Source organism: Leuciscus leuciscus (assembly GCF_965113295.1).
Source record: "Leuciscus leuciscus genome assembly, chromosome: 1".
In the NCBI taxonomy this organism is placed as follows: Eukaryota; Metazoa; Chordata; class Actinopteri; order Cypriniformes; family Leuciscidae; genus Leuciscus; species Leuciscus leuciscus.
In genome coordinates, this window is record NC_138725.1 from 27,679,311 (window position 1) to 27,699,973 (window position 20,663).

The 20,663-nt window shown below is 37.9% G+C and overlaps 1 protein-coding gene across 2 annotated transcripts; it reads left to right on the forward strand.

Moving 5' to 3' along the window:
- Window positions 1-756: 756 nt before the first annotated feature.
- On the forward strand, window positions 757-19,271 carry LOC309501151 (H-2 class I histocompatibility antigen, Q10 alpha chain-like). 2 transcript variants are annotated; one of them, XM_082173203.1, is made up of 8 exons: window positions 757-1,093; window positions 14,361-14,633; window positions 14,725-15,012; window positions 15,090-15,371; window positions 15,494-15,619; window positions 16,542-16,607; window positions 16,784-16,848; window positions 18,388-19,271. In XM_082173203.1, the coding sequence occupies exons 1-8, from the start codon at window positions 1,000-1,002 to the stop codon at window positions 18,433-18,435; spliced, it is 1,242 nt and encodes a 413-aa protein (XP_082029329.1). In that variant the 5' UTR covers window positions 757-999; the 3' UTR covers window positions 18,436-19,271. The 2 variants fall into 2 exon arrangements, with proteins under 2 accessions (XP_082029329.1, XP_082029330.1); XM_082173204.1 differs by having other exon boundaries at window positions 16,545-16,607.
- The last annotated feature ends 1,392 nt before the right edge of the window (window positions 19,272-20,663 follow it).

A 20,663-nucleotide genomic window follows, 5' to 3' on the forward strand; every position in this document is an offset into this window, starting at 1 on the left:
TGTATACTTACAGTTTTGCACAATATATGTTCTCAAAACTACATACACCCTTTAAAAAAAATATACATTTAGCAGTTGTTTAGCATGGGTCTGTGTAATCTGTTCTGAAATGGTTTTATTATAATATACTGTAAATCGTTATCGCAAGAGGCTGCAATGTATATCACAATATAGATTTTAGGCCATATCGCCCATCCCTAATTGATAGCCTATAGTAGTTGATAATAACATAGGCCTACCTAATGTTGCCTACGGACAGTAACAGTACAGTAGTAACCTTTTACAGTCTATGAGTAGAACAGCTTTCTCAAGCAGTTTGTGATGCATTTTGGAAACAGGAGATGAGCCCCTGGTCTAATGCGCCACCTGGCTTGAGAAACCCGTTCTCAAAGACTTACTTTTATAGTCATTATTTGGGTAGCACACATATTCTGAATGCCTTCGGCAGAATTCAAATGAGCCATTTTAATCTAGATTAATCTAGATTAATTTCGAAATTAATCTAGATTAATCTAGATTAAAAAAATTAATCTATGCCCACCTCTAATATATATACATAGAGAGAGAGAGAGAGAGAGAGAGAGAGAGAGAGAGAGAGAGAGAGAGAGAGAGAGAGAGAGAGAGAGAGAGAGAGAGAGAGAGAGAGAGAGGGGGGATAGTATAAATTGATAATGGATGATGCCATCTTGACCCACACTCCTAACTAGTAGGTGGCGGTAATGCACCTAAACTGTGACTGCCATCCGCCAGAAACAAGCAAGAAGAAGAAAAGAAGAAGAATCTTCAGTAAACAAGTGAAAGTTCACAGAGTTAAAACCTAAAAGCGTACGTGTGTCCGTGTGTTTATTAAATTAAAGCAGAGATGTAGCACTGCCTCGTTGGGAATGTATACTAGACATTTAAATCTTAATTCTGCTTCTGGAAGGAGGACTTGGGCAGTTTCGGCATTTAGAATTTGACAAGGAAGGACCGATGTAAACTTAAAAGTAAAAATGAAACATGTATTTTCCCCTGTGGCCACGGGTTTCACAAAGATCTTCACTCTGCTTTGTGTTTTTCATCTATTGTGGGACATTGGCTTCACTTCAAGCAGGTAAATGATGAACTTTTGCTGAGTTTTCTAGAGAATGAAAGTGAAAGTAAAATGTTTACGTCTCCTGCTCAGGCTTTGTAACGACAGAACTGAATTTTGATTACAAACTTATGCTGACGTTGTATATTAAATATAAGAGTATGTACATATTTATAACTAAAATATTTGAGTTTTGTCAATGTAGAACATACTTGCTACTTATCAGGATTGCTTTTTAGGAGCCTTCCCAGTTAACAATTTTTGGTTCCCAGAACGTTCCCAGAACAAACATTCTAACGTTCCCTGTTGGTTAGCTAGGAATGTTTTCTTTACGTTAGTAGAAAGGTTCTCGGAAGGTTCCTCGATGCCTGATCCTGATATGCCTGTACACAAATTATAGACCTACAAACAACATATTTTACATTGTTTATTGTTCAAACACTTAAGAATCCTATTAATATATTATTATTACAATAAATTGAATTTACAGAAACTATCTATATAATATATATATATATATATATATATATACATTTAAATATTACAGTAATTTACATTTAATATTTAAAACATGAAAATATTTCAATAAATAAAATTGCACAAACATTTGAATTAAAACTATCTTTTTGCAAACTGTAGCCTATAACTTATTCTCTAATAGGGGATTCTATGAATAGGATTGATACTCCTTTAGCTTAAATGACGTCACACAGACATAACGGTATTTAATGGCAGCACGGCGTTTAACAGTGCAGACGAGTGGTTAGTTAGCACAAAAAGGACGGAAAACTAGTTTGTGTGAGAAGTAAATGTGGTATATTAACTGGAAAAGGCAGCATGTCAATTTTATCACCATTCATTGAGTTTGATGTGAAAGCGGCCGTTTTCACCCTGAGAAAAACGAACTGATCCGCTCAGACGGTCCTTGTGGTTCAATTTGATTATTATCCTGTCTACCGGTACACATTTAATGTTATTTTGTTTCATTGTGGGCTTATGTTTTAAATAATTGAATTGAAATAAAACGGTTAAGTAAAAAGACCTTTAACCTTACCTAAAAAAAAAAAAAACTGGCGGTAGGGGATGTCCTCTGCAGAAGTGAGTCAGGTGTGCACGCGAATGTCCAACGCTATCTCACGACCAATTCGTACGAATTCGTACGAATGATAAAAAGTTGGCTAATTCCCACGTGATGGGTAGGTTTAGGGGCGGGGTCAGGGGTAGGTCATTCGTATGAATTCATACGAATTGGCCAATTCGTAAAATATGTACGATTTTGCAAAAATCGTACTAATTCGTACGAGTCAGGTCGTATGAATTCGTACGAATAAGCCACTTTGTAGAATTTGTACGTTTTCCCGTGAGATCGGGCTGGAATGTCACAGACCCAAGGGCGTAACTTTGGGTCTACCATTGGGGGGGTTAAACTCGCGGTATATTTATTAATTTATTTATTTATTGAATAATTTTCTTGTGTACAAGGTAACATGCTAATTTGCTGTTCCTGTATTAGAAATACATTGTGATACTTTTACTGATTTAGGCTACTTAACGTAAATGCAGCTGTTCACTTGACTATTTATGCCATAATGACACAGTAGTTCAATTAAGTATTTAAGCACTAGCCAGCAGTGGCAGCTTCCACTTAATTGATTTTTTGTGTGTGTTCAATATCTTATGAACAAAAAAAACAAGAACTTAAAGATTAATCAATTGCATTGATCGCGATCATTATAAAGGTGTTTGAACAACAAAACACATCCACTTGCACATATTTGACAATCGGAATATCAGATATATCCTGCTATAGCTAACAAATTTGTGAAATTTTGAATAAAAAAGGAAATAAAAGCAGATCATCAGTCATTCAGCGCTATTGTGGCTGCGGTGTGACAAGCAATGAATGACGCGTCTCCATGGGAACCATAAAGTTATACTACGATCAATAACGGTCGCCTTGAAAAACTTTTAAACTTACGTGTGAAAAGGTTAAGTAAGGCTTACATTTAAATGTGTCTTTGTTTTGTTTTGAGTGTATGGTCAATAAATAAAGGAATTAAAAAGATGGGCACAAAACCTGTTTGTCGCGCCCCACTTGTCATGTCTCTATTCCCCTTCCATGTCTCTATTCCCCACCCGCGCCCGCGCCCGCACCCGCACCCCACACTTTGAGAAACGCTGAGCTAACCTAACAGCTAACTTAGCAATAGGGGTACCTCCGTTTGGTCAGGATTTTTCCTCTTTTTGGCTGGTGTCGACCAACAATGAAAAATCGTTGTCTGGCTGCCTTTCAGTGTCCTTTTCATCTTTCCATCCCTTAGCATGCACCGTCAGCTTTCTCCAACCATTCATCCCAGCGACTGCGCAAAATAGTGAACAAACTTGGTAGAGAAAGCGGGTTGGGTAATACCAAGTAGTCGGTGCGGTGGGCGGGGGGTACATTACAGATTATTTAAAATATGATACTATCTTTCTTGCTTGCAAATGAAATGAATAAAGAAAATGAACAAAAGTATTCATTCGGAATATTTCATATTTATTTTAATCTGAATGATCTGATGATATTGGGGGGGTTATATTAGCTGGATCTGATTTTTGAGGGGGTCATGACCCCCGTAACCCCCGTGCAAATTACGCGCATGCACAGACCCCAGCTTATATATGCTGCTGCCAGGTTTATTTAGTAAGGATTTATTACACAAATTAAAGTTTATATATTTTATTTTTGGAAAGTGTAATTTACATTTATATAATGATACCTTGTGTTATATGACTAATAATTACGTTATTTTACTAAATAACAAACAAACATATTTTACCCTGTGGTGCTCCTCATTTGTGTTCTTCGTGACTGGACACCTGAAAATGAAACTTAAAGGGATATTTCACGTTTTTTCATATTAAACTATGTTATTCCCTTAACTAAGACGAGTTGATACATATCTCTCTCGTCTCAGTGCGTGCACTCAATCGCTCTGGCGCACAGTGACACTTTGATAGCACTTAGCTTAGCCCAGTTCATTCATTAGGACCCAAACAGAGATGAAGTTAGAAGCGACCAAACACCTCCACATTTTCCCTATTTAAATACAGTTACACGACCAAGTATGGTGACACAAAATAAAACGTGGCGCTTTTCTAAGTGGGTAAAAAGGATAACTATAATGTATGGCAGAATAGCACTTGAGAGCACTTCGACTCGGCGCAGTAAAAAGTCACGCCTGAAAAATCCTCTCCCTCTCACTTCTGTCATTAGAACCAATGTGACTTTTTACTGCGCCGAGTCGAAGTGCTCTCAAGTGCTATTCCGCCATACATTATAGTTATCCTTTTTACCCGCTTAGAAAAGCGACACGTTTTATTTTGTGTCACCATACTTGGTCGTGTAACTACTCGTGTAACTGCATTTAAAGGAACCGTATGTAAGAAATGTATTTCAATTAATCATAAAATGGCCCTGATATGTCATTAGACATTAAGAAATCATGTTCATTTCAAATACTTATATCACTGACAACAGTAGTCCGGCCAGGATATTGTCATTTAAAAGTGAAGTTGCAGCCCTCAACTGATGTTGATGTTGTCATGTTGTGTTTTGGCCTGATGCTCCACCCTCCACCTATCTACCAATCACAAAGTCAGTAGTGTTTCAGCATCCGGGTTGCCAGCTCTGCTCTAGTTACCACAGCTGCAGCTAAAAATGTGTCGAATAAAAAATGTCTAACGTTACGAAACCTAAAAGACCTCGTTATGAATCCGAAATACGTCGTGCCAAAGTCAGAATTTTTTTTTACTGTGTAGGACTCGTCACTTGCCATTGGAAGCTCCTTGTAGCAGCCTACGTTCCTGCTGGATCCTGCAGCCTAACTGGCAACCTCGAGTCAGGGGGGAGGGGGAAGGGGATACACCGCTCTGCAGTAATTTGAAAGTGATTGCAGTACCAGTTAAAGGTACCAGTTCCTTTAAAAGAACACGCCAACTTTTTGGGACTTTAGCTTATTCACCGTATCCCCCAGAGTTAGATAAGTCCATACATACCTTTTTAATCTCCGTGCGTGCCGTAACTCTGTCTGACGCACCCACCGCTAGCCTAGCTTAGCACAAAGACTGGAGGTAAACGGCTCCAGCTAGCATACTGCTCCCAATAAGTGACAAAATAACGCCAACATTTTCCTATTTACATGTTGTGATTTGTATAGTCACAGCGTGTACGAATAACATGGTCACATGAGACACAGACATCTTCTAACCGTATACATACTGGGAACTATATTCTCAGAAGGCGAAGCACTGCTACTTCTGCGGAGTGATTTACTCCAATTCTGAGCAAACTCTCTGCTCTTCACCACAGGGCTTCTCAGGCGCTGCGAGCAAATCACTCAGCAGAAGTAGCAGTGCTTCGCCTTCTGAGAATATGTGACCATGTTATTTGTACACGCTGTGACTATACAAATCACAACATGTAAATAGGAAAATGTTGGCGTTATTTTGTCACTTATTGGGAGCAGTCGGGTCAATTTTATTTTAAATTTTTTACAGATTGGGCTTTGGTCGGACTCGGGCTCATTTAGCTTTTCTCCTTTCATCGTGCCCATAACATACGTGCAGAGCGCAGGCTACAGTATGAAATATTGTTATATTGATAATATTATAAATATGCAACGCAATATGTGATTACGCAAGTAACGCGGCGCGCCTGCAATGCATTAGGTGACAGTTGACCATGGAGAGCATCAGGGAGAAGTTGGAGCGTGGGGAGTTACTAAAAGTTCCCAATACTTCAGGAAAAGCTGCATTTTGAAAGAGTTTTGATTTGATTACCACAACAAACAATGAGCCTGAAGCCTTCAACAGTGGATGCTATTCTTTTTCTTCACAACACTCGCGAATAATCAGTGAATGAGCCTACTTAGTTCAACTGATTTTTTTTTTCTTTATTATATTTTTATTATTATTTAACGTTAGCCAGTTGGCGAAGAATTCTTTGAAACGTTGTTCTTCAGTAAAGTTACTTGACATCAAAAAAAGGTAGGCCGTAAATCTTTATTTACTGCTGGATCACATTTGGCTATATAATATTCTCTACTGCATGCTTATGCTTCTCTGTAATGGACAGTCTGTATTAATATTTGTGGGCATAATTGTCGGTGGTGGTAGTTATGTTTGAGGCCTATAATAAAATTTGACCTAATAGCGTGTGTGTTGTTGTGGCAGTTTAATTCACTAAACAATCATCTTTGGCATAAGAGACAGTCTGGAATCAAATAATCATTTCAAAAGTAATTTATTTCTTGCAAGAAGGCCCAGTTGCCACACAGAAGTCACAAGTACAGTCTGTGGAACAAGTGCGACCAGGAGAGAGAGGCAGGCCAGTCCCCACACTGTTATCTTCAAGGTTCTCTAAACACTCCATAGACGGATAAGACACTCCACCAGTGATCCTATTATACACTGAACTTTAGTTTAGCTTAACTTACAGTCTGCAAGTCCTAAATTGGACAGCCCTTTGACCTTAGGGGTCAGGGCTTCAGCCTTCAAAGCTCTCCCCCTCTTCTCCTGCTTCGCAGGCGTTTCACATCAATCATTATATCACATGGTCAGCAGCACACATAGAAGTCAATCCTGTGTATGTTAATGAAAATCAAAGTAAGTAATGAAAATCAAAAATCTCCCATTACAGTGTGTATGTGTGTGCGTCTTGTGTGTGCGTCTTGTGTGTGCGTCTAGCAGAGACAGCGTGCATCAGAGAGAGCTCAAAGTGATATTGATGTTGGTCTCGGGTCGGGTTCGGGCTGAAAAATTGCAGACGTTTTCAGGGTGGGGCCGGATTAGGGCTTGAACACCACGGGCCAGGTCTCGGTTAGGGCTGGATGTTTTGCCCCGTGCAGGGCTCTAGGCAGTATGCTAGCTGGAGCCGTTTACCTCCAGTCTTTGTGGAGCTAGCTAAAGCTAGGCTAGTGGTGGGTGCGTCAGACAGAGTTACGACACGCACGGAGATGAAAATGGTATGTATGGACTTATCTAACTCTGTGAGATACGGTGAATAAGCTAAAGTCCCAAAAAGTCGGCGTGTTCCTTTAAATAGGGAAAACGTGGAAGTGTTTGGTCGCTTCTAACTTCATCTCTGTTTGGGTCCTATTGAATGAACTGGGCTAAGCTAAGTGCTATCAAAGTGTCGCCGCGCGCCAGAGCGATTGAGACGAGAGAGGTACTGTATGTATCAACTCGTCTTAGTTAAGGGAATAACATAGTTTAATATGAAAAAAACGGTGAAGTATCCCTTTAAGCAAAATCAATGTAATATACTTTAGTTCAATAATAGTTTTGTTTTGTATTTTGAGAGCATTTTATGATACCAGTTAATATTTATGAAATAATTATGGTCCATTTTTGCAATTGAAAATAATAATATATATTTTTTAAATCAATTTTTTTATTTATTTTTTATTATTGCAGTATTTCAGATTAACATAGAGACTGGGCCTTTTAAATCCATTGTTTTTGAAGGCAGACTAGTGCCATCTGTTGAGAGAAAATAAAATAAAACATGTAATTTCATGGTGTAACCACTAGATCCCTGTGCATACCATTCCGATGAAGCTAAGTTTAAAAAAAAATCCAAATACAAAACTTTTCAGTCAAAAGTGACCAAAGACCACCAGAGGGTTAATGTGGTCTTTCATTCACCTCTATACAAGTTTACAAGTGACGTCCTGCTTTTGAGAAACCTGGAAATGTGAAGTCAAATATGTATCAAACTTTGTTAGATTTACAAAGTTAATACATTTTTGAGATTATCATTATTATGTATTGAATAAACCGGTTTTCTTAAAATTAAATATAACTCGTGCAAAATGGTTAATTATTTTAAATGTGACATTGTAAATATTTTGCCTGTTTCTTCATCTTGTTTTCTAGTGAGATGTGCATACGAAACACACTTTGTGGCCACCACAGATTGAATCTGTGAAGACTTTGAAATCTCCATCAACTTAAACAAGTGGCTGCTTTCCTGACCTTATGAGTCGCTTGAGCTTTGCAAGATAGTTCTCAAATGGAAATGCACTGCAAGCATCAAGACTGCCAAAATTCATCGCCTCTGCTGGTAGATTTACTATTGAATGGATGTTGTACACCATGAAGTGGTCGCCATATAGGTCTTTTGTTGTGTTTTGCCCAGCAGACACTTTCCCCTTTTTGTCTCTAACCTACAACTGGGTTATATTGGTCACATGGTATACATTGGCTGCCAGTGTATACAGAGCAAACTAGCACAGGTTAGTTCTTTTCACTTGTCAATGTCCCCTCATAAATGTACATCTCTTAGAAAATTACAACCTTAGTGATACTAATGTTGTGTTTTCTTTTTAAACACCAAGTCAGGTTTGATGCATGTAGTCAATTGGAAATTGCTTTATCCACTGGAAGCCTCAGTGGTGCAAAGTGAGGTTATCCACCTCTAGGTTGGTCCAACACCTATGTGTCCTTCTGTGTGCATTTATCACAACAATAGTAGCTACTTGTTTACAACTGGCAAATAACCTTAGGAACTAAACCATTTTCACATCCATCCATTCTCCAAAACCTAGATATGTTTTATGTTTTTAATCCAGTCTCTACTTTTGCAAGTGTTGATCTATTCTTCAGTTTCTCATTTTGCTGGTTTGGGAGGAGGCTACATTACATGAAGGACACAGATGGGTGACAGGTGAATGATGCACAATAATGTTTCCCCTGTATTCAGCAGTTGGGATTGGTGTCCCCTGAGGAACACCTCTGGAATACAACAGAGTCAGTTTTTTAGGGGTTCAAGCAAGAAGTGCTAAAACCATATTGTAATTGTAAGGATTTTTATTATTATTCTTCCGCCTTAAAACGCATCGTGCAGCCCAAACCGTAAGTGCTGAAGACTTGAAACTTTGCCAGATGGTAGTACAAAAATCTAGGAGAAGTTGAAAAAAAGTATGACCCCGATTGGCCAATAGGTGGCGCTATAGCAAGCAAAAGTACAAAATCGCTCATAACTCTTAGACCGTTTGTCCTACACCACTGTGATCCCTGGTTCAAGGCGGACAAAATGGCTATCTCCAATTTCGATTTAGGCAGGAAAAATTTTCCGCTATATGTCGAATTTTGTCCGAAACCTACTTTTGCGAACTAGTCCCTGGTTTTTCGCCCGATCGGAACCAGACCAGTCTAGGACAATTCTCTGGACTCTTTAGATCAATAATTATCGAAAAAAAAGTTGAACTTTTGCATTTGGCTGCCTGTAACAGGGTCATTTAGAAAAGGGGCGTGGCAAAATACACCCAAAAGCCTATAAATCCTAAAGGAAAACTCAGAACGTCACAAAAATTGCTGAGAATATGTGTCATGACATGGTGAAGAAGCATGCAGAGTTTCATGCAGATCGGACCATAGGTGGCGCTATAACTGGCAAAAAGCTTTCATTCTTATTAGGGGTTCAAGCACGAAGTGCTGAAACCCTATTGTAATTGTAAGGATTTTTAGGGGTTCAAGCATGAAATGCTGATACCCTATTGTAATTGTAAGGATTTGTAAAACGCATCGTGCAGGACAAACCGTAAGGCCTAGAGAGGTGAAACCTGGCCAGATGGTAGGCCTCAATTTGGGGATAACCTATCAGAGTATGACACCGATTGGCCCATAGGTGGCGCTACAGCAACCAAAAGTTCGACATTGCTCATAACTCTTAGACCGTTTATCCCAGGATCAAGTGTCTTATGTTGTTGGAATCCTTGGCTCAAGGCGGACAAAATGGCTATCTCCGATTTGGATGTAGGCAGGGAAAATGTTCTGCTATGTCGAATTTTGTCAAAAACCTACTTTTGCGAACTAGTCCCTGGTTTTTCGCCCGATCGGAACCAAACTAGTCTAGGACAATTCTCTGGACTCTCTAGATCAATAATTATCGAAAAAAAGTTGAACTTTGGCATTTGGGTGGCTGTAACAGGGTCATTTAGAAAAGGGGGCGTGGCAAAATACACTCAAAAGCCTATAAATCCCAAAGGAAAACTCAGAACTTCACAAAAATTGATGAGCATATGTGTCAGAACATGGTGAGGAAGCATGCAGAGTTTCATGGGGATCGGACCATAGGTGGTGCTATAACTGGCAAAAAGCCTTCATTCTTATTAGGGGTTCAAGCATGAAATGCTGAAACCCTATTGTAATTGTAAGGATTTGTAAAACGCATCGTGCAGGACAAACCGTAAGGCCTAGAGACGTGAAACCTGGCCAGATGGTAGGCCTCAATTTGGGGACAACCTATCAGAGTATGACACCGATTGGCCCATAGGTGGCACTACAGCAACCAAAAGTTCGAAATTGCTCATAACTCTTAGACCGTTTGTCCCAGGATCAAGTGTCTTATATTGTTGGAATCCTTGGCTCAAGGCGGACAAAATGGCTATCTCCGATTTGCTCGCCCTTCAGGCGCCAATTTCGAGTAAATTGCATTTTTTTGAAAAACCTATTTTTGCAAACTTCTCCTAGGTTTTTGGCCCGATCGGAACCAAAACACTGCAAGAATATTCTCTGGAGTCTGACAATCAATAATCATCCAAACAATTAAAAATTTCAATTAACGGTCGATAAGGGGAACCAAAATATTTGATGGCACCAGGGCCACTTTTACTAAAACGGTTATAAATTGTGAATGGAAAGATATTTTTTTGCTAAACTTGGGATACATCTTCCTGAGCTCAATATGAGATCACTTGAAAAAAATCGTGACAATTGGCCACTTGGTGGCGCTATAACAGTGAAAAAAATCATGAAAATAGCTATAAGCGCACACAACTGTTAGTCTACTGAAAATTGGCACGCAGTGTCTTTGTCCAGGGTGCCATGATGGTCTATGAGAACACTGGTGTATCTCAAAAAACTCAGTATACGTCATTGGCACAATGCCAGTGTTTTTTCACAGGAGTGACCTCCTAAGACTCCTGAATCCTTGCCGAGTCCAACAATACCAAACATGCCAGGTTTCGCCTTATAGTTTTTGTAAGTGTCATTTAGAACTTTAAAAAATTGTGTTTATCTTCAAAGCCGTTAGTCCGATCGAGACAACAACAAAAAAACAAAGGAAATTTGAAAACATAGGTAAATAGCTAAACAATAACGCCAAAATGTTAAAATTATGATAGGAACTGACAAAGAAATGAATTAAATCCAATCAATTTCACCCATGGATCATTTTGATGCTCTCACATGTTTGAAACGAACAATGATGGATTGTGATGAAATTTGTTTTGAATTGGGACTGGCGATTCCCCGTCCATACTGTCAATGACCATTCGCAAAGACCCGCCCACTTTAGTTACTGTTGCTATGTCTGACAAGCGACGCCACTCTCACACCACACCAAGTTCTCACGCAGTGAAAAATACATTGCGGATCAGAGAGGAGACTGCGCGCTGACAGACAAGTACTTTTGATATGAAACAAATGGCGCTTTTCCACTACACAGTGTAACACAGTGTACTTTTTCCACTGTGTAAAAGTTGTACCTGTACCTGCTTCCAGGTACTTTTTTTCGTACCACCTCCGGCGAGGTTCTAAGCGAGCTGGGGCGAGCTGAGGCGATACTAAAATGTGACGTGAAAACACGGCAGACTGCTGACTGGTCAGAGAGAATCGTCACTATTCACTGCGTCATCTTTGCACGCGCCAGACGGAGTATCCTGAATAAAAAACTGCAAAAACAAAAACATCCAAAAACAGCATACACTTGATTTCCTCCATTGTCCTGTGTGTGTGGCAGCGGATGTATCTCGCGTAGAAGATTAAGTCACAGCAGTTTCCTGCGGCGTCGCTATGACGACCAGGTACTATTGTGGAGGTACTATCTGCAATGGATAACGGAGCGAAAAGCGAGCCGAGCCGAGTCGAGTCGAGTCGAGTCGAGTTGAGTTGAGCTGGTACTGATAATGGAAAAGCGCCAAAAGTCTCACCTTTCAAATGTAGTAATTTTTTAGAGACATTTAAACAATAAATACTGTTTTGTGACTCTTTAATGTGTCTGACAGATCGGTGTAGACTCGAGGCTCAGTTAAAGCTGCTCATGAACCAATCATCTCTTCCTTCTAGTTAATTTATAGCATTAAAATATACATGAATGAACATAAAAGGAATGTTGTTTTAAAGTGCTAAGACATCAGTACACTTTGTTTTTCAAATTTAAATCCTCCAATGTTAATCTACTAACTCTCCTGACTGCTTTGTTGGACAAAATGGCGGATTATGATTAGTCAGATCGCCCGGTGTTGGCTCGTTACGCCACTGAATATAATTGTCTAAACTCCTTATCAAAATTACATATTTACAACAAATTTGACACATATATATGGGCACACTTTGAGTACTACTAATAAAAGTGGTGGAGATCAGGCAAGACTGTAAGAAGACTCAGGCAAAAAGGTGCTATAACTGTCAAAAAGCTTTGAAAACCATATATTTCCTATGTTAAATGGCCTGTATTGGCTGTAAATGGTCTTTTCCATCATATACGTCAGTGGTTAAATGCTTGCTAAATAAAACTTAATAACTTTTGATGCTTTTGTTCTTAAAGGCCTTAAAGGCCTTAACTGCTTGAACCCCGATAAATGCTGCTTGCAGCTTTAATTATTATTATTATTCCGCCATAAAACGCATTGTGCAGCCCAAACCGTAAGTGCTGGAGACTTGAAACTTTGCCAGATGGTAGTACAAAAATCGAGGAGAGGTTGGCAAAGTATGACCCCGATTGGCCCATAGGTGGTGCTACAGCAACCAAAAGTACAAAATCGCTCATAACTAAAAGGTGGACAACATGGCTATCTCCAATTTCGATTCTGTGGTTACATGCTTGCTAAATAAAACGTAATAACTTTTGATGCTTTTGTGCTTAAAGGCCTTGAAGGCCTTAATTGCTTGAACCCCGATAAATGCTGCTTGCAGCTTTAATTATTTTATTGTTCCTGTTGAAATAAAACCTCCCCTCCCATTTGTTCTTGTTTTAATAAAACTGTTAAACTCTGTAGTGAAATTGTAGTGTTGTTTTGTTCAGTCTTGCCAAATAGATTCGGCCCAACAATGTATGTAATTGTAAACCATAAAAAATGAAAAAAAAATCTTTCAAATAAACCATGGAAAATCTTTAATATTTATATCATTTCTATATTTTTATTTATAATATAGGTATAACATACCTGATTCAAGTCATCAGTTTGAGTAGTAAATTACTTAAAGACCTGAAACCTTCCAGGAAAATGGTAAGGAAAACCTATAAATATTAAATATGAGCGCCCTATACTGCCTGTTAATGGTAAGTGATATTAAAATAATACCTATAATAACGTTCTGGGAACATTCTCTGCAGGTTATAAAAATAAAACCTAAAAATATCCTGCAGGAAATGTTCTGGGAAGGTTCTCAGTTGACAGTTCAACTAGGAAACCTAGCCTAGTTGACATATTACTTCCTAGAATGGGAACCATATGGGAACGTTAGGGGAACGTTCTGTGTTTACTGGGTTTAATTTAGCCTAAAGATAAGTTCCTGCTAGATTAATGGATACTGGCTAAATAAACAGAAAAATGGTTTAATTTTAGTTTATCCAACAGGATCTTGTTTGATATTGTTCCCTTTTAGATTGCTTTCAAATTTGAATTTGGATTTTTAACAATGTGTCCCTCACAGAATTACAGGCCTGCTTTATATTGTATTTTAAAGGAACACGCCGACTTTTTGTGACTTTAGCTTAATACCGCTAGCCTAGCTTAGCACAAAGACTCCAGGACAAAGTACTCCGGAGTACAAAGTAGCAGTGCTTCGACTTCTGAGAATATAGTTCCCAGTATGTATACGGTTAGACGATGACTGTCTCATGTTACCTTATTATTTGTACACGCTGTGACAATACAAATCACAACATGTAAATAGAAAAATGGGAGCAGTATGCTAGCTGGAGCCGTTTACCTCCAGTCTTTGTGCTAAGCTAGGCTAGCGGTGGGTGCGTCAGACAGAGTTACAGCACGCACGGAGAAGGGTATGTATGGACTTATCTAACTCTGGGGGATACGGTGAATAAGCTAAAGTCCCAAAATGTTGGCGTGTTCCTTTTAATAGATTTTTAATTGTGTCTTTCTTTAGCTAAAACTGTTTTGAGACTATCCAGAGTGTTTGATGTTTTTACTTCTCTTACTTAAAGAAATGTACTACATTTAGAACATTTACACTTCAGTGAACTGTTATTTTATGCATATGTTATTGCTCTTCATTGCAGAGAAACACTCGCTGTATTACATTTACACTGTTTTGTCCAAACCTGTGGATCTGCCGGGCATCTATGAATTCACTGCTATGGGTCTGCTAGACGACACACAGATCGACTATTACAATAGTAAAGAAAAGAGAACAGTTCCCACACAGCCCTGGATGAAAGAGAAAATGCCGGAGGATTACTGGGAAAAAGGCACTCGGTCGAGAAAGAGCAAAGAACAGAAGTTTAATATCAATGTCCAGATTCTGATGGACCGCATGAGACACAATACATCAGGTGAGGAACATTCATGCTGTTTAACCTGCTTATATATTCTAATTTATTATTGTTTTCATCTTACAAACATTTCAATTTGTGTCCATTTCAGATCTTCATGTTCTTCAGTGGAGAACTGGTTGTGAAGTAGAGCAGCAGGGAGATGAAGTGAAGTTGCTCAAAGGTGTTTCTGAGTATGGCTATGATGGAGAGGACTTCCTGTCTTTTGATGATAAAGAGTCTCAATGGGTCGCCCCAGTTGACGCAGCTCTACCAACCAAGGGAAAATGGGATATTAAACTCACCTTAAATCAATACACCAAAGGCTACCTGGAGAAAGAGTGTGTGGACTGGCTCAACAAATTCACAGAATATGGAGACGAGGAGCTCAGAAACGGCTGTGAGTAAATGTGTTTGTATTTGTTGATGATCAGCAGCTGATTAAACTGATTGATGAACTGATTCCTGTGTTTTCAGCTCCTCCAAAGGTTCATGTGTTTTCAAGGAAATCCACTGATGAAACCAAGCTGAACCTGACCTGTCTGGCCACCGGCTTCTACCCCAAAGACGTGATGATGACCATTAGGAAATATTGCACATCTCTGCATGAACCTCATATCGAATCCTCAGGAATCAGACCAAACCATGATGGATCCTATCAGCTGAGGAAGAGTGTGCAGATCAAGAAGGAGGAAAAAGATGAATATAATTGTCTTGTGACCCACAAGAGCATCAAAGAACCAATTATCGCCAAATTGGGTAATTAAAGCAGTTACACAGAAAGACAGAACTAACACCTGATAGGCTATTGGATTTTTTTTTTTTTTTTTTTTTTATAATATCCTTACTTAATCAGTTCTACTCTTTTTGCATTTGATTAGATGGAAAAAACAGTGACTTCTCGCCAGAGACTATCGCACTTCTGATTGGAGTAGGGATTGGAGTTGGGATTGGGCTGGTATTTCATGTTATAGTGACTCTCATCTTATATAATAGGGGTATTCTTGGTGAGTAGTGACTGATTAATGATGATCCACACATTCTTGATTTTTTGGTTTTGTGTTGTAAAGGATTAATAATTTTGTTAATTTTTAAGCTTGGACAAATATAAGATATGGACTTGTTTTCAATAAAATTTTATATAATTAAAAGTAAAAATAAAACTTTTACATTACAAACAATTTGGAGTGCAAAGAATATCCAAAAATGACTTTATCTGTCATTCTGTTTAGCTTTCATTTGCACAAACCCACCAAAACTTGATAAATACAAGAATGCTGGAGTTCCTCTACTACAGTGGTCCTCAAACTGGGGTTCGCGTACAAAATGTGCATACTGCATTTAATTTTATATTACATTTTATAATTTAATATAAAAAATACAGAGCATGTATTTCTAACAGGCAAAATGTTTTAAATACATGACATCTAATCGAAATTTGGTACAGAACAAGAAGACATTTTTTGATACTCGATGGTATCGAGGCAATTTGGTCGGTGCCTATGCCTAAAAAGTATCAAACTCTTCTCGATGCCCAGTTCTACAAATATTGTCCCTTAATGGAAAGGCTGTAACATGCAGTCTAAGTGGAAAAGAGGGGGTTCGCGGAAGATGTTAAATGCCTCAGGGGCTACGCCACCCTTAAAAGTTTGAGAACTGCTCTACTAGAAGGTACCTGCAATCCCAAAATCTGACCACTCTTATGAACAGTTTATTTTGATATTTTTAATAAGGACTCATTGACATAGTCAAACAGAATCCAACTCATCTGGCTCTGAACATGCTTCCTTTTTAGATATTTATTCAGCTAACTCTAGCTAAATAAAACAACGTAATGCTTTCTGAAGCGATTGCTTTGTTATTTACCAGGCAAATATTAAGTAAACATATACTGCAGCACTGTACATGAACATTTCACTGTTTCTCCAGCAGGTAAATCTGCTGAAACCCCAGGCAGCAGTGAGACTAACTCTCAAGAGCAAGTGAACGAATGTGGTAACTGTTTCTTATTATGAATCTAATCACACACACAGAAAAAACATGCAAAGCTTAATCAGTATTTATCTTTGTTTGACACACATGCTGCTTTTCTGCTTGTCAACTTTTCTGTAAATGCATGTATACACGTTTGTTTAAAATGTTCTGTGGCTAATTATTATTATTTTTGACAGATGTTCTCATAAGGGACGGTTCAAGAAATGGAGCGCCAGGGACGTTCAACCCGCGACCTAATGAGGTAACTATATTTTATACCATGGGTCTGTTGAATGCTTGATTCTGATTGGTTGAGTTTAGGACATTTAGTAAATGTTTATATTATATTTAGTAAAAAGTTATATTTAGTAAATATGTAAAATAAATATTGCAGCAATTGTTATGCATTATTTGTTATTTACTATCTTTAAATTAAATATTGTGATATCGCATCCAGGGCCGGATTATCCATAGATGGGATTGGGCGAGTGCCATTGGGCACCAGCCAATAGGGGGGCACCCAGGGCCGGATTATCCAATGGGCATTATGGGGCCCAAGCGAGTGGAAGAAAAAAATCCTTCTTTTTTTTACATTTCCGATAACAGAGCGTATATTTGCACTAAGTGCCTGTCTTTTTGGCAAAAAGACGCCCAACACTAAATATCTACAGTGGTATAGTTCGTAAGGCGCGAGGTGCTTAAAGTAGCTTTTGACGCACGCGTTCGAACCAAGTTCAAATCCGCCTTTTGCCGAACTCGCTCTTCTCCCTTTTCCCAACAAATATGAGATGTACAATTTATAGCCTAACTTAAAGGTCTCTAGCGTTAATTTTGCCAGCGAACTAAAAACAAAACCGTGATATGGCTCTGTGCCTTTATTAAACAGCAAAAGACTTTAATTAAGTAGCCTATATAGGCATTCTGTTTGTGCTGCGTGATTTAAAGAGAAGTGCGCACTTTACTCACGCGATCAGCATGGTGATCTGGTGTTTTCTCCAAAATAAAAGCTCAAGGGTTTATTTCTTGCAAGTGAAGAAATTAGGACAAAAGTATTGTAATTTTCCTATACTATAGAGTAATGTAAAATATACTTTTGAAATATTCATTTTCATTTATACAGTACATTTATAGGCTATATGGATTTTACGTCATAGGAATAATTATATAAATCATTATTATATTATTATAATAATTGTTTGGCATGCTAAAACACCAGTGATAATGTAATGTAGACTGAGACTCTATATCATAACTAAAAAGATGTTTGAGCCATCTTTAATGTCCAGGTACAAGTCAATACTTTTTCTTTGTTCAATGTGCACAGTTCATGGGTTGAAGCTGGTTGAATCTCTTAATTTTGAGCTCTCAAAGTGCACCAGATTGATGCATTTAACCTTAAAATGTACATAGTTTTCTTGTGGGGGAGCATGCCGCCGAACACCTTTAGAGGGACAAAGATCCACCCAACATAGTTTTACAAAATCCTATGGGAAAGAACAATAATTTATGAACTTTACTCCAGCATAGTACTACAAAGTTCCTTTTAAGTCAGTAAAACTGTTAACGCCAGATTAAAATGTCCATGGACAAACTACTTTGGCCAGCCTAAGGGCCTACAAGACATTGTACCCAGAGGCCTCTGAATTCTTAATCCGGCCCTGATTGCATCAAGTGCACAGAAACTTGTCTTATGTGAAACTGGTTAGTAATTTTGCTACGGGTCCATTGATTTCAATTGAGATGGTGTAAAATATAGTGCAAATACTCAAGCCTAAATCTGTTTTTTACATTTTGGATGCAGTTCTCGATGTTCACAAGTGTTCCATCTGGAGTCTTGAGTCAAGACTGAAGTCTTCATCACTGGAGTCTAAATCAAGTCTGCAGTCTTTGAGCTGGAGTCCGAGTCAAGTCTGAAGTCTTTGAGATTGAGTTTCCCCTATTTCTAAAGACAACACACATTGATCAAGATTTCCGTAAATGTGCCAGTGTTAGCCAGCTGGCTAATTTTCAACTGCAGTCCTTTGTCAAGATGTTTTTGAAACCTTCAAAATAATAAAAAGTACATAACGAGGACATCATAACTCCATGAAGACAGCAATAACAACAAAAGAAGAATTATTACAGTAAAATGCTGTAATTTATTTCAATTTATTGTATTTACTGCAACTCAGTTGCAAGGAATTTCCTGTAATTTCACAGGACAGAATTACAATTTTATATTGTAATTCAGTATACTCACAGTAAATTTGTCAGAGTAAAATTTACTCAAATTGAAGAAAATTTTACTCTATGCCAGATAGCATTTGGTCCCTCTCTGAAAAGAGTAAAAGTTACTCTTTTGATAGAGCAGTTTTTCCAGAGTTAATTATACTCAATTTAGTGATAATATTTTACTCTTTCCTACGATATTTAACTCTATTTAATGTTTTTTTTTTGTTTTTTTTAAATCAACTCTCATGCTATTTTACTCACTTCAGAGCTACAAGAAATTGACTCTTTTTAACTCTGTTCAGGGGAACTTCAAATTTACTTCCCATCCAGAGTTGTTTATCATCAATTATGAGTAAACTATAAAGAATAACTAACTGAATAAAGAATAACCATTTATGTTTTACCCTCAAAAAATTTTCATTTTTATAAATGAAAAACTTGCTTTTCAGTCTGAAAATAAAATCAACAAATGTATACTCATGTCTCAATTTTATTTTTCAAGCACCTGTTTAAACAATATTACACTTAATTCACTTGTGATCATAAAATAAATAAATAATGAAAACAATAATACTAAAATAATAGAAAATTGTGATAGTGATAATGTAAGAGAAGAGATGAAGAATTACATGAAACAATATGGTACAATAAACACATCAGAATCCAAACCATAAGATATAAGAATATCAAACAACTTGTGGTGCAAAATATCCCTAATCTCCAAAACAGAAGGTGCTTCTGTGGTATGTGCAACTAAAGCATGGATATGTTCAGCTAAACAAAAACAAAAGGACCTGCACATCTTTGATAACAATATTCTGGATTACATGAAATACAGGCATTTCATTTTGAACTTGAACACAAACCGCTAACCCTAAATGATAAGTATCTCCACAGCGCTTGACCCATTTCACATTTAGAACCTTAGTCCACATAGGTACATTAAGTTTCTCAGCAATCTCAGCACCAACTTTCATTTCATTCAAGGGAATCATTTTCCCAGGACCTAATTTCATGTCATTTGGATCAAATGTTTGCCAAATGTAAGCGGTTTGGCACTGGTGTTTTTTTTGCTAATGTTTTCATTATGTTTTTAAAGCTTTTCAACTGCTTTTTTTAAAAGTTATGCTTCGCTTCGTAATGCATGCACCAACAATGTAGCAGTGGTCCAATTTTCTGCATACAACTGGGGTAATGCATCATAAAATGATACTTTGGCAACAAGTTCTTATCAGGAAACAAATGCTTAAACAAACTGTGGTGCTCTGCAATCAGGTGTTTCAAATAAAGTGGATATAACTGAAGAAAACACTATTGACTATCTGAAGCAATAAAATCAATAAATACCAGTGTTGATCATTAGGACAGACAAGATCTCCAAACATAATGGGTAGATGACGCAGTAAACACCAGCTCTGGGTGGCATTTAAGCCCAAGTCATTGTTTTTAGGAGTACAGACTCACAAGTTGAATTTTGGTTTGGTAAAACACCTACATCCCCTAGTGAAATGGAGTTGGCGTTGGATGAGCTTTCACCATACTCGAGGCGTGAACGGTCAATTGAACAACACTTGCTGAGATGCTTTCGTAATCCAGAAAAATGGTAAACGTGAACAACCTCTTTGAGCACATTTTAACTTTACCCCTTAAGTGCTGTGGGGGATGTTTTCATCCACTATGGGGTATTGTTTGAGTCTTAATTTGGCCATAACTTTCTCCGTGTTTCAGCAAATGGAATGATTTTTGGTGACAAATCACATATATTTTGACACATATTTTGGGAAAATGCTTTGAAAATTTTCAAAAACTCAACAATACACTGTGGGCAAATTCATTACCCTTTCGTTATGTTCGTGGCTGAAAACA